Below are 14221 nucleotides of genomic sequence, written 5' to 3'. Positions count from 1 at the left end.
ATGACAGAAGACTGAAAAGTAGGACAGAAAAAGCAGGAAATTAAGAAAATTAAGACTAAAATAAGTCATAAGACAGCACAACAATGGGTTTGTCATGACACGAATATTCTTTGGTTTTCCAGCCTGAAACAATTGTGGATGGATGGTTTATCCATGCTGTTAAAAGCAAGTCAGAAGATCTGCACATGATTTCCAGGTTTATAGAACCAATACAATTTCCATAATTGGTACCTGCCATGTTTCAATACTCTTTCTCTTGGAAGCCAAAGCTTCATACTGTTTTTTGAATACTTCCAAACAGAAACACCTTATTAAGAAATGCAAGACTGTAATATTAAATACAAGAAGTCTACATTTTTATAATTATGTATTTTAATTATTTATCAATATAATTATTCAAAGTATTAAATTCATCAAATAGCTCCTAGAATATAAAGGACTGCTCTGATTTTTAATGGATTATTGCCTTAGATTCTGAATAACAATGAACTGAAACACAAAAACCCCTCCAAATTAAAAACAAAACGCACATTGTAGAAAGTGGAATCTCTTGCTTATAGTGCTTCTTCAGACAAGGCTAAAATTGAGTCATTTACCAAGCCAAGATATTTTGCAGTAAACTTGTGGGTCTGGCCACTGCTCAGTTGCTTCCTCAGAACATTCACACATTAGAGCTGAGGAACACGATAAAAACAAACCCAAAGCGAACCACACACGTAAGGGCCAATCTTGAACAACCCAGTGAGCAATGAAACACACACATATAATGCTTTCTACGTGCTAAGACGTCGAAATTTTGGATTTTAAGAGAAAACAGTGAGACCAATGCTCCTGAGCAGAACCACTCTACCCTAAATACTGTATCTGGAGCAGAATCACAACAGGCATACCACACATACCATTAAGCTTCCTCTGAATTGCTTCTTCCTCCAAAGTGATGATATACATCTGCTCATCTAGGTCTTCCAGGATCTGTATTTGGAAACAGAAACATGAACTGAGTATCAGAGGCACTTTTTTTCCTGACTGCACAGGTTCACTTTGCTCCAGTAACCTATATTTTAAATATAGAGTCTACACTTTACAATACTGACACAAATGAGAACTTCACAGAAACATTATTCCATTCTGCTACAGATCTGTTTCTTTACTGCAAGTAAACTTCCTGTTAAGTTTTTATTTACATTCAGTTTCAGTCTAAAGAGATGGAACAGTATATCTGACCTACCTTCAAATCATATCAACCCTCACGCTCAATTTAAACAAAAATAACTACAGATTTCGAAAAAGGATATTAAAAAGTTAACTTTTCACAGAAGCCAGTATTTCAAGGAAATATAAATTGCTATTGGAAGCTAAAACCAAATAAATTAAGTCTGTCTACCTTACTAACAGGTGCTTTGAGATTAAAATTTATGGATAGCAAAACAGTTCATATTATCTTTGTACTTCCAGGATTGAACTGACCAATGAAAAGGAATGCAAGACCTAAGTGCACCCAAATTTTAGTAACTATGAACAAGGAAATGCAATAGCCAATCACTAGAGCACTTGTATGTGGTACAAACTTCTCCCATCCCTCACAGCACTCAGTAGGTGAACAGAAGAATATCTGTGCATAAAAAGTTCTTTGCTATGCCAACTACCCACATTTCACCCATCTAAGTGTACCCCCAGGCACCCTTCCTGTTATACAGCCTTTGTTTGCTCTTGGATCCTTTGCTCCTGAACTCAGAACAAGCCCACACTTTCCAGGTGTTTGTAAAACACAGTAGGAAATACTGGCAATGAATAATACTAGTAGCATTGATAAAAATTGAAAAATCAGAGGAAGTTTGTATTATAATAAGAAAAAATTTCTGTGGAAAAAAAACCAGGCTCTTGTGCTATATGAAAAATTTCAAATGAGTACACAAGTCATGGCTATAAAAACTCTGATCACCTGAAGTCAGAATTCCATAGAAGTGCAAGCATGCTAAAAGAAAGTACCCAAATGCCATTCTACCTTCGCACAGGTTGCACAGGAGGACAGAATTGTGTGGCACTTACTGTCGGCTTCACCAGCAACTGACCCATTACTGTAAACATCCGAGAGAGTCCCACTGGCGTGCACACTGTGGGGGAAGAGAGAGTATGCAAAACAGTCACTTGTAAGAAAGAGACCAAGTTTTATTGGATGTTCACTGTGCTATTCCACACATAACCATTTTTTGGTTTTGAAGAGAACTGCAAGAGCTTCAAGGTCCACAAGGTGAAGTTTTAAGCACATTGCAATCATATGATTTTTGAACAAGACGAGCATCTCTCCCCTTCAAGAGCTTAACTGTGATTTTTTTCTTTCGGCAACAAAAAACACCATATTATCAGATATCTTAAAACTTTCTCAACTAATTATTTATTCAAAGCATGTGGCACCAGAGGATATGTCTACACTAGTAAATTCAGCAGTGCCAGGATACATTCCTGGGCTTTAAGAATGGATTGCCCACACCAGTATTTCGCTAGAACTATCCCTGGCATGATTTGCCCTGGGCAAATTCTCAAACAATTCTCAGTGCAGTTCTGGAGTTCATGCAGCCCAGGAACCATTATCATGAGGCAATACATACACAGACACCTTCTGCCAACTGCAATATCCTGAGTGGAATGACACTGGCTGGCCACTGCACTGGAGAACATCTCAGGCCCATTGCAACTATTAGCACAGGTGTAGCTGCAAGGTCAAGAGATCCCAAAGCCGCTTTGCTCTGAAAGTCATCCTGCAACTTCAGCTGGTAACAGGTTCTGCTGCCAGATTTTAAGCTATTTGCTAAGAAATAACAATGGGTCCTTTCTGATCTGTAACTTCTATGTATCACAGGAAAAATACAAGATATTCAAAAAATCTAACTTAAGCCAGTCTTCCTTTACTGCAGAGGAAGCCTGCAGGAAAAGGAGAAAAGAGAAAGGAAGTGATGCTCCAAATCAACACTGCAATAGGCTTTACTCAAACATTGCTGCAGCATCTAAACCAGCTGAAGATCTACAGAAGCTCCACTCCAGCAGCTGACTCACTGCTGTTATGCTGCCCTTTCAGCTACACAGATCTAGCAGCTTTTGGAGGGCCTTAAATCACCTCAGTGATTTGCTTGTACAAGATACACGTAACTCTTCCAAAAATTGGCATTTAATCACAACGATTTTGGTGAACTGGTTTACAACAGCCCCAGAACACAGGATGTGTTTTCAGCTCTGCTGAAACAAAACTACAGGGCAGATGCAGAAGTTTTGTAAACCAGCTTCCCATTATCAGCACCTCTTGTGAATCACACTCTGGAACAGGCTGCACCAGACACCAAGAACTACAGAGTTTTACCACTCCCAGCTTCCTCTAAAGTGGATTTGGGAATCTGCACACACCAAGGTCTCTTTCATAGACAGATCTGCTTAGTATTAGGGACATTTCAGATTATCATTCCCCACCCTTTCTCCACAGTTAGGAGCCTAGCTAGCCCTAGGTTAGCTCTGAACTTATCAAGCTTGGAAAAGGGATGATACCATGACAGTCTAGAAAGTTCTGTCCCTCTCAGCAGTTTTCTAGAAAGCATTCAGGGATGGGGTTGAGATTATAAGCGGGATTTGGAGCCTTCCATAATGTTTCTTATTCCCCTAAACACGGATGACTCAACTCTGGCTAAGACCAGTTGATATAAAGTTGGGGGTTTTATTCCATTTGTTTTAAATGCAATTGCATAACTGACCTGCAGACTGGCCAGATACCAGCTCTGTGATTATGAAACCTGACTGCACCATCTTCCAACTCCTGTCTACACAGCAACATTTTCAATTACAAAAGGAAGAAAGGTAGTTTACTGAATATAGGACAAAGTGTTCCAAAATAATTTTCTCACCATACTGCCAACCTCCTGCAGACATTTCATTTAAAAGTTGTGCTTTTATTTGCAGAATGGTGTTCCTATTTTTCACCTACCTACTTTAACAAGTTATAAGTTAAAATTGTTTTGGGTGAGGTCTGAAGTTGCTCAAAATCCAGAAATGTAAGGTACCATTTATTTAAACTTCAGAGCCCAAACCTAACAAATTTACATCTGAATTTAAACTTACTAGGAAAAGGGAAAAAAAAAATCAAACTCTTAACTTTCACAATCAAAAAATTTCCTTTAATCATGAGAAAAACCCCACCACTAAAAAAATCCCCCAACCCACACAAAACCCCCCCAACATTAAATTGGTTCATCTTTTGGAACAATCAGGAAAATACTTACACAGAAGTAACAAGCATCCCATCAGTGATATACAGGAATATAAATATGGGAGGTAGAATTCCCAGAGGTCTGTAAAGAAACATTGAGCACAGCCTTAGCTTATTATACAGGCTACTTATGTCACAGAATTTAAAAGAAAAATGGCACTGACTGAACGAATAGAGATTCTTTACAACCTGTGCAAACACTCACATAGCATTTACTAAAAATATACTTAACTGAAAACACTCATTTCTGTAATTAAAATTAAATTAGTGTGATCATTCTTCTGCATTCCATACCATATAAAGACTCCATACTGGCAGCATCATTGTCTATGAGTGCTGAAGCCACCCATACTATTCCAAGGATAAGCAGTGCAAGAAGGATGAGCATTACAAGGGTTTCCAAAATGCGTGCTCTGATGCCCTGTGGGCAGAAGAGGGGAGAGGAAGGAAAGAACACAGTCAAGAAGTTTTAATCAGATATTTTTAAATATAAAAAAATTACAAATAAATAGCAGAACCTTCTTCCTAAATATATACTCACATTTTATCATGTAGACAAAAGCATAACATGTAATGCACATTTAAAAGGCAGTGCATAAAAAAGGAAGTACTTATGGTTTTATAGTGTCCAGATTGCATTTTCCCCCTTAAACCCATAGAAAAACGTTTTAAATTGCATATGCCTTACAGTTCTCATTAATCTCATTATTCCATAAAGTACTCTTTATACCATATGATTTTGCTCGAGCATTTTTAAAAGATGGATTACTTTCCTAATACTTTCAGCAAAGAAAGTGGATTAGCAAATTTTTATCTATGATTCCAATCAAGGGAATGGAAAGCCAATTATGGCAAATAGCCAAATGGCCCGGCAAGCATTAAACCCTGCGCAGGTACAATGCACCAATTTCCTTAAAATACATTCTGCAGCTGCAGCTGCACCACTCAGTCTTCAGAGCCCTCCAGCGCACAGCCGGAGTACTGCTGGCTCCTGGCTCCTGCTGCAGCCACCGTTCCCATCATTCCCATCATCCCTGCGTGCCTCGTGAAACACAACACAAATCACTCCTCTACAAGGTGGCAGACCACAGCATTTGCTCCAGTCTAAACATTTAACAACGCTCTAATAGTTGCTCTAATAGCTGAGTCTTAGATTTGCAAATATAACTATACCAACACATAAAATCATATCTACTTTTTGCTCATGTTTTTATCACTAATTTAACTAATTTTGAGCAATAGAGCAATTTGGACACTTTCTTCAGGCATCCTGGCTATGAAGGGACCATTAGATTGATTTTCAAATAACAATTTTACTTTTATTTTTCTTTGTTTGCCAGTACACTGCTCCACAAGCAAACCCAACTCTTGTTTCTCACACAGGTTGACACCAACTTGGGGATATCTCACTGCAAAGACTACGTGGTAGTTAAAAGCAGAAAATTCGTTTTACTTCGTTGTTTGTCTATTTTTGTCACCTCTTCCCTCACTGCTTAAGTAACAGGGTAATCTTTACGTGGCATTTACCCTGAAAAATCACGCTTCCTACATAATCACAACAATCAACCATGAACAAGGACCTCAGGCATCCTGACCATGAGCACTGATCACTTGTAGCACAGCACTTCCTCTCCTCCACCAGCCTCTGCAGAACAGCTAAGGTGGCACAAAGGAAAATAGACAAAAAGAGACCTTCACAAAATTCCCCTTAAGGATAAAGTGGACAGATGAAGTCCAAATCCATAAACAATCTCAAACAACTAAATTTCAAATTAAACTAGCATAGGATAGGATACAGTTTTACTCCTAAAATGTATTTTGTATGTAAGAAAAGGAGCTTTGAGGTTGTTAAAAGTTGTAAAAATGTTATTTTTGTAGTGTTCAAAAACCAGCTTTCAGTCTTCCATGAATTATTTTGAAGGTGAGCATGAAAGGCAAATACATGTGTAAAGTTTTGAACTTGAGTAATAAATTACCAGGAAACAAACAGATTACAGTCTAAGTTCTGAGCACTGATAGAGAGCCTTTACTTTACAGCAGAAGGCAAAGGACTAAAGAAAACCCAAAACTTTCATGGATATATCCACAGAGATCTACTTCAGGTTTTCCAAGACAATAAATATAAATCTATTGTCTGGGTTCCTGAAGGCCTCAGCCACAGAAACTGGATTCCTTTCTTCCCTACTATGAGACACAATTACAAATCTCAGCCTCTCTGACTTCAGTTGTCACAGCAGCAGATTCTTCTGGATAAACCTGGAAAATATTTCATTTTATATAGTGACCTGAGCACCAAATCCTCCTCCCTTGGATTGTCAAAACAGACAAAGAAGAAATACACTATTATGGAGACAGTCAATGTAAATAACACCTGTAGGTGTTCGCTAAAGACAGGTAAAATTAGGATGATACAAGTAACACTCTCAAAAAAAGGAATGACCACAGCAAGTACCCAGAGCTAACCATTGCTTTTGGCCACAAGTACCATTGGTATAAAACCCAGAAAAAGCCAGTTAGCTGCCCAATGAGCCTTCCCCAGTTTTTTGTTTCCATGCTAGTTTGATCAATCTTTGATTCCTGGAAAATTGAATCAATCTTCTTTTGCTCTCAATAGTTACATCTATCTCCACATGTGTGATACACCAACAATACTGCAGTCTCGTGTGTATTGAAAAGCAGGACTGACAGCTCACTCCAAAGCAGGACATTGTTTATATTACAGCACATACACACCAAGAATCACACACTGATGATCATTTTAAAATAGTAAAATAATAATATTTCTAGGAACTTCAGTGAAATTAGATAGAAATATTCTGTCATAGACAGCAATGAATACCTGGTAACGGTCAAGGATTTAAAAAAAAAAAAATTAAGACACTTAAGGCACATAGGTAAATCATGGCTAGGCTTCGCAAACAAAGATTTAGGAAGGCTATATAGGTAAATACTTAATCTCAATTAGGCACCCATAAGATTGTGTCCCATGAAAACATTAATGTTCCAGGCACATTAGTTCATACTTACACACATTAGCATACCTCCCAAACAGCTGCAATTTGTAAGGAACGAAAGTTACAGAAGTTTCCCCCCAAGCACACACTCACATGGAGAAAACCTCTGGAGAATCACAGAATGGCTGAGGTTGGCAAGGACCTCGGGAGGTCACCTGGTCCACAGCCCTGCTTAAACAGGGCCTCCCAGCACTGGATGCCCAGGACAGTGTCCAGGTGTTTTCTGAGTACCTCCAAGCTTGGAGACTCAAAAACCTCCCTGGACAACCTGTGCCGGTGCTCAGGTACCCTCACATTACAAAGTAGTGAGAAATGAGCCTTAGACACCCTTACTACTTCTTATTTCTGCTGAGGGTAGTTTCGTTTATTCCAGTGAAAAATCCATAGCTTGAACATTGTCATTAGTAACATCACTAATTTAAGAGCTGGACAAAAATCTATACTTCTGACTTTGAGAATGATACAGGTAAATACAAGCAGTGTTGTATTTTATTTCAATAAAGCAAAACTATCCAAATAAACCTTGAAATTCAATGGTTTTTATTTTTTTCCTGAGGAAAAAACCTCTTCCCTGACATTTTGGTTTTGGCTTAACACTTCTTCTTTGAGTCACTTCGCTTCTCTCACACAGCCCCATTATATTGCCCAGATTTCTTAGACAAACCAAACATGCTGGTACATCAAAAAGAAATTCACAAAATACAGAAAATGTAATTGAGCTTGAATTTTAAAATTAAATTGGTAATTGAAATACGTTAAGGTTTTTATACTTTGCTATACACTAAGAATATTGCTGTGACTTCAGCTTATATCTGTGTGGGAAAGAAATAAGGGAAGCAGAAAGACCTAGAAAAAATTTATTCCTTTCAAAAAAACCTCATCTAGAATAAAGCCTGGGATTAGAAAGATTATTTGCCACTCAAAGATTAGAAAATCTGAATCTGTAATCAGGAGACATTGTCCTCACAGGAAACAGATGAAGCAATGTAAACCATGGTTAGTTATTCAGACACTCCCTGAAGATATCCAAAAAATACCAAGAGTGACACAAACAAATTTTTTACTATAGGCAAGGGGTGCAAAAAGCCTCCGCACTTTTGTACATGTAGGTGTTGCTCCTATTCCTCAGGGATATGCAGAGAAGAGGGAATAAGCACTAAGAAGGAGAAAGAGATGAACCGGAAGTGGAACATAAAGAACAAAAGGGAACAGGACAGCACTAATGCGAGCTAAAAAGAAAGGTGGAAGTGTTGAAAAGAGTGCGATTTTCGCTCTTCAAATCATACATAAACTTCTCTGTACATCAAAAATGAGAGGGATGTTCTCCTGGGAGGGACTTAGTTAGGGCCATTGCTTGGGAAGCATTAACACTCTCCACAATTGGAAGGCAGATGGCACTTCTCTTTCTGGAGAGTGATTTTAGTTTTAGTAGCTCCACTTCAAAGTCTTTTTCCATGCAAGTATCTAGAACAAAACATCAACTGTCATTGCACTACAAGCATATAACATTTTTGGTAACTGCTGAACAGGAAAACAAAACACTTCCAATAGTTCCACTCACAATTTCCTCAAGTGAGTTTCAGATTATCCGTAAAGCAAAAGCCACTTCTGAAAGTCAATTCTGTCCCTGAACAGAAGTCTAGCATCATACAGGCCAACCTGACACATAAAATGAGTCTCTTGTGGAAGATGGAAAAACAAAAAATATGGTCAACAAAAACTTTTGGAAGCAAATTATTATAATCCAATAGAAATTGTAATTAAACTGGTTAGCAAGGAAATTGGGAAAAAGGACTGACAGATTATACTCCCAACGCCCCTCCCCACTCCCCTTTTCTTTTAAACTTCAAAGTTTCACAGCACATTTTCAAAATCCTCCCAGTTCTTTAACATGAGCACTTAACCAAGCGAAGGATTTTATTAAAGGAAAGATGTTTAACACATCAATCCCAGTTGACTGGAACTTGCCAAAAGCCCAGTAGCATCTGTCATCTTCTCTATACACTAATGGGGGGAAAGTGGGAGGGGGGGGGGAAGAGTATTTGAAGCTCTCAAGGCCTGACTACAAATAAAAGCTGTCCTACAAACACATTCTACAGATCTTGTGGTTTGTACAGCCTTACAGACACCTGACTTTCAGACTTCTAATTCTTTAAAATTCAATTGTCAAGACATTCAGTAGTCTTTAGTTTAATCCTGAGCTACTTATGCTGCCTGGAGCACCAAGCCTAGGGGTTCGTGTTTCCAGAAAAACCTAATTTTAGCAGGAATGGTTTTAATTATTCTAGAAGTGTTCCAACAAATTTTTAATTGCTACTCTGGAAGGTGTCATCAAAGTCTTACCATGTTTCTTTCCTATTATGATTAACACAGATAAGTCACCCTGGATGACAAATAGCCAAAATATATTAAAAAACAGTACACAGCCAAAAAAGGTAATCCTTCAGCTGAAAAGGCCAATGAAGTACAAATGGCAACAACAATCTTGAAGGGGTAACAGATGTCATACAAGAAATTCAGAAAGCAAAATTACTAAGGAAACCATCTCTCCCTCATCAGTATATTTGTGTTAAAGGATGACTATTATGCCACTTACAACACAGTAAGACTTTTCCTGCTGTGGGTGTTCACACATAATACTTAGAAACTGGTTTTACTTTGGAAGGGAACGTGTAGTGATAGTTTCTTACAACTTTTCAATAAGGAAAAGGAAGAGCTCTTGATAATGGAGACAGTAACTGTTGGGCATTTTTCTTCCTATTTGAAATTCTGCGACTACTTTAAATTATATAAATGTACATATATGTATTATATATTTTTATACATATTATATAAATGTATATATTTTGTATATATACAAAATGCTTTGCCATTAAGCTGGCATGGGCAACAAGTGAAGACCTTCCTCTGAACACTGGTTGTCCACAAAGTTTCAGACATCTCACACAGCCAGTGATTAGCACAGGGATCTTTCCTGACCACAGTGACTTACAAGGACAGTGCACAGGCAAGAAACATCCTGACTGCTCCTCTCTCCATTAAGAGCCTCAAGTTAACTCTGGAAAGTTTAAAAGGAAATCTCTGACAATTGCCATTCTAGCAAGGCTACAGTAAAACATGCACCACATTCTAGGAAACTCGCTGTGGAAGATACCATTATCTTGCAAGCAGTGACACAACTCTGTGCCAGAAACTCAGGAGTTATTTTTTTGGGAAAAAAAAATGAAAGCAGTCGAGCCATTTTTTGCCAATTTTTTGCTCTGCCAGTTGTGATTAGGAAAACAAATATTCTTCAGAAATTTAAGCCTAGTTTTTAATGCTTTCTAATGTTTTATGAATTTTAACACATATGTACAAATATTTACCAAGAGTTCCTTTGTTTTAATGCTGATTGAATAAATAACTGATTAAAAATAATTGAATTATTAAAAACTTTCAACACGTTATTTTCTCTTTCCACAAGAGGCTAAATTCCTGGTAAAATCAAAGAGCTACAGCCCCATCATTACCTCAAGAAAAAGCATCTCTTTGCTGGAACATTACCTGGCTATAGTGATTTTGATGAACATATTATTAGCTCCTATAAGATGGACATTTTTGGAGATACATTGCCCATGTGGGACATGGAATAGCTTTTGTTAATTCCACGTTTTAATTTGGTTGCAAATTGTGCAGAAAAAAAACAAAAAAGCTATTATCAATGAAGTAAAAATTACATGTTACACACAAAACCAGAGAGCGCTAACTAGGTTTCTATGGTGCTGGATATTTGAACACAGTTCTGCTTGGACATCTTGACCTCTTGCAAGGTAGGTAAACATCACTTTTTACACCATGCCCTGACCCATGGGGAAAGCCTGGGAAACATTTCTGCAGTCATGGCACATTTAAAGTACACATGAGGCCCATTGTTTTCATGTGTCAGTAAGGAGTCTTAGTAACCTCAAGATTTGTTCAGTGCAAGGCGGACTGCAACAAACATGCACACAAACATCTGCAGGAAAAATGGAGGCACTAGAAGAGTGAGAATTGCAGTTGGTATGTGGTTGGGGATGTTATATATTAACACCAATTACAATTTTAGCATGAGACACCTCCTCTTTCTCAATATGTGGGCATTAGTGAAGAGATGAGCATCAAGCATTCCAGCCATTTCTATGGTTAGACACCAAACTTGGAGCAATCTGGTTCCAACCTATTCAAGGCAGTGCAGAAAGACATTTTTTAATAAGGAAAGGAGACCCATTTTGCATCAGGTAACATGAAACACTGTATTAAGCACACAGACATTTAGTTATGGGGTCATTACCTTATGAGACTATACAAATTACTGAGTCAAACCCAGAAGCTGTAGTTTTAAGAGTACTCAGCTCTTTAAAAAAATGTAGGTGCTAATGACTCAGAACCCTCACAGAGTGAGTTAAGAAAATTTTAATCAAGAAATAATACATTCAGGCATCAGATTCAAGTAATCAGAAAAAATGTTTCCTTGTCCATAAAAGAACCAAATACTTCAGGCTGTAACCAGAACTGACTGTGTCTTCTCCCACACCACCTCTTCCCTCACAGAATCCTTCCAGCCCGTAGGAATGTTAAGATTAAAATGAGTACTATTCATCACAACACAATACATATATTTTAAAGTTTATATTTATTTTCCACACAATACAAACATTAAAAAATCAGTCATAAAACATTCCCAGAAACTTTCAGCTGATTTTTGTGTTAGTATATTTTCTCAGATGGTTTCACAGTGGTTACCATTCTGCCAATGGAGCAAGAGAAGGCAGCTAAAATCATTTAACTGTATAGAAGTTAATAGTAACACGGTGTAAGTAACAAAATCCAGAAATTTCAAAGAGAAACTAAGAACTGGAGAGAGAAAAACAAAATGAAAGTTAAAGGAACTTGATGGAAAAAAAACATAATTCTTTGGTACTGGCCAAAGAGATGTACCAATAAGTATTAGACCTATGCCTGCAGAGTTGGAAATGAAGGACCAAAATACCTCAACTTGAGGTCAAGAAAAAGATGTCTTTATTTAGTAGCCTGGTGAAAAGGACATCTATCCAGGATGCAGTACACCCACTGGACTGACTCCTCTGCCAAAGAAAACTTAGGCTCTCCTTCAAAGTCCCAGAGGAATATCAAACCCCAGTGTTATAGTATATTTTGGGGTCCATATCCATCAAACTTTCCTGTTGACACCACTGCACAGACATAACTCAGTGAACTAACCTAAGAACCAAGATGGACTCCTTGCAGACTTGTATCCTTGCAATTGGGATAAAAAACAGGTTTTTCCTCACTTTTTCCTTAGGACTTATTTAATTATCCAATAGAACAGGGACTCCAGTGAGAATGATAGTGTGGGATTCATTTATTGCCTAGCAATTAAGGCACTGTTTCAAATACATGGATTAAAATTATTTAAGGAAAGAGCATACTCTGGCTCTTCCACATCTAGGTATCATTCCTGTAGATTTAACACAGAAATAGTACATCAGAAATATTATTCCTCCCAAATTTTGTAACAGAACATATAAAAATTTCTGAAAATAAGGAAGAGCTGGACAGAATAGCAAAGAAAATGCAAACACACACTTGCTGGAATAAAATAATTACAGCCTACAGCTGTCAGATGTACACGACTACCCTGCTGCAGCCCATCCTAAAAAGGACAGATGCAGATCTACTGACACACAACCCAAACCTTTGGGGGAGAAGGGAAATAAGAAACGAAAGGATAACACCGTAAAATGATGACTGTCCCAACGTTACCCTTTCCCCCACAAGTTTGCTCTGCTGTTCCGTTCTCTAGCCCAGCCCTCACTAATGGAGCTCTCAGATGCTCCATTCCTTCCACCTACCAAGTTTCCCAGACTTTCCAAAGCCACCTGCAACAACAACATGGGAGCTGTGGGATTTCTGACACTATGAGTCTCCCTCTAATCATCTACTTTTGGATCAGAAAGAATCTTTCCTGGTGGACTGGCGTGATAGGAAGATAAATACATGTTTTCCAACGTCTTTGTAGCTTGGCAGAGGATTAAGATAAGTAATGCAGAAGTTTAATGAAAGACTTGGAATTTGTGATTCTACTTCTGGCAGAAAGAAACCCTGAAGACAGCTACCAAAAGCAAATGACATGTAGAAGCACATAGGCCACTTTTAAAGTTCTAAAATGAAGAAAAATAATAGAAAAATAAAATAAAATAATTAAATTAAATTCAAAAAACCCTGAAGTCATGTCTGTTACTAACCTCCTGATAGGGTGAATAAGATAAGAAGAAAGGACACTTCTAGGAATTAGTCAAAGCACCAGAAAGTTGGAAGTTTCTATTAATAAGCTGGGAAACCCTTCTAAAAGCTACATCGGGGAAAAAAAAAAGGGGTCAGGAGAAATTCATTGGTTCTCCCTCCTCCTTTGCTGCAAATTAAGTTGTGGTCTGCTTCACAAATCCTTACTACAGATGCATTAGCTCCTTCTTTGTGTTGTCAATTCAAAGTAAGTAATTCTTAATACAGAACAATCCTTAATGTGGAGTATTTCTAGTAATACTAAATAAATAATGTAGACTAAAGGTCTAAGTATCACGTGGTTATCAGTATTAATAAAAGCCTGTTGCTTTTAGAAAGGGAATCAAAAGTGGTGTTTGCCTAGTAAAGTCTCATTTAATAAAAGGAACTCTATTAGAAAAATGTTCAATGCCTTTCTATGATTAGGACACTTATATTAAACCTTTCCATTATCAATATAAAACTATATGGAAATTTTCTTCTCTGTGAATTAAAATTCCAATTATATTAAATCTGTAAAGTATTTTTAGATTTTTATATAAATTAACAGAAACACATGAATAGACTTATAACAGAGACAAAGTTTTTGCTTGTCCTGAACTGTCACACTGCTTGATGTTAGTGAAGACTTAAATGAAGACACAGACTAATGTAA

The 14221-nt window shown here is 37.5% G+C and overlaps 1 protein-coding gene across 2 annotated transcripts in view; it reads right to left on the bottom strand.

Moving 5' to 3' along the window:
* LMBR1 (limb development membrane protein 1) overlaps positions 1 to 14221 on the bottom strand; it is a 66905-nt gene that overhangs the window by 17125 nt on the left and 35559 nt on the right. For both annotated transcript variants that reach the window (XM_027648448.1, XM_027648449.1), the window contains 4 exons: positions 4547 to 4673; positions 4266 to 4334; positions 2050 to 2114; positions 900 to 972 (listed from right to left, as the gene is read on the bottom strand). In XM_027648448.1, the coding sequence (XP_027504249.1) occupies positions 900 to 972; positions 2050 to 2114; positions 4266 to 4334; positions 4547 to 4673 (334 nt within the window). The remainder of the gene's footprint in view (positions 1 to 899; positions 973 to 2049; positions 2115 to 4265; positions 4335 to 4546; positions 4674 to 14221) is intronic.

This window comes from Corapipo altera, unplaced genomic scaffold (assembly GCF_003945725.1).
Source record: "Corapipo altera isolate COAL_440 unplaced genomic scaffold, ASM394572v1 47, whole genome shotgun sequence".
NCBI lineage: Eukaryota > Metazoa > Chordata > Aves > Passeriformes > Pipridae > Corapipo > Corapipo altera.
The sequence above is the reverse complement of the archived record's forward strand: the minus strand, read 5'-3'. Positions and strand labels throughout refer to the sequence as shown.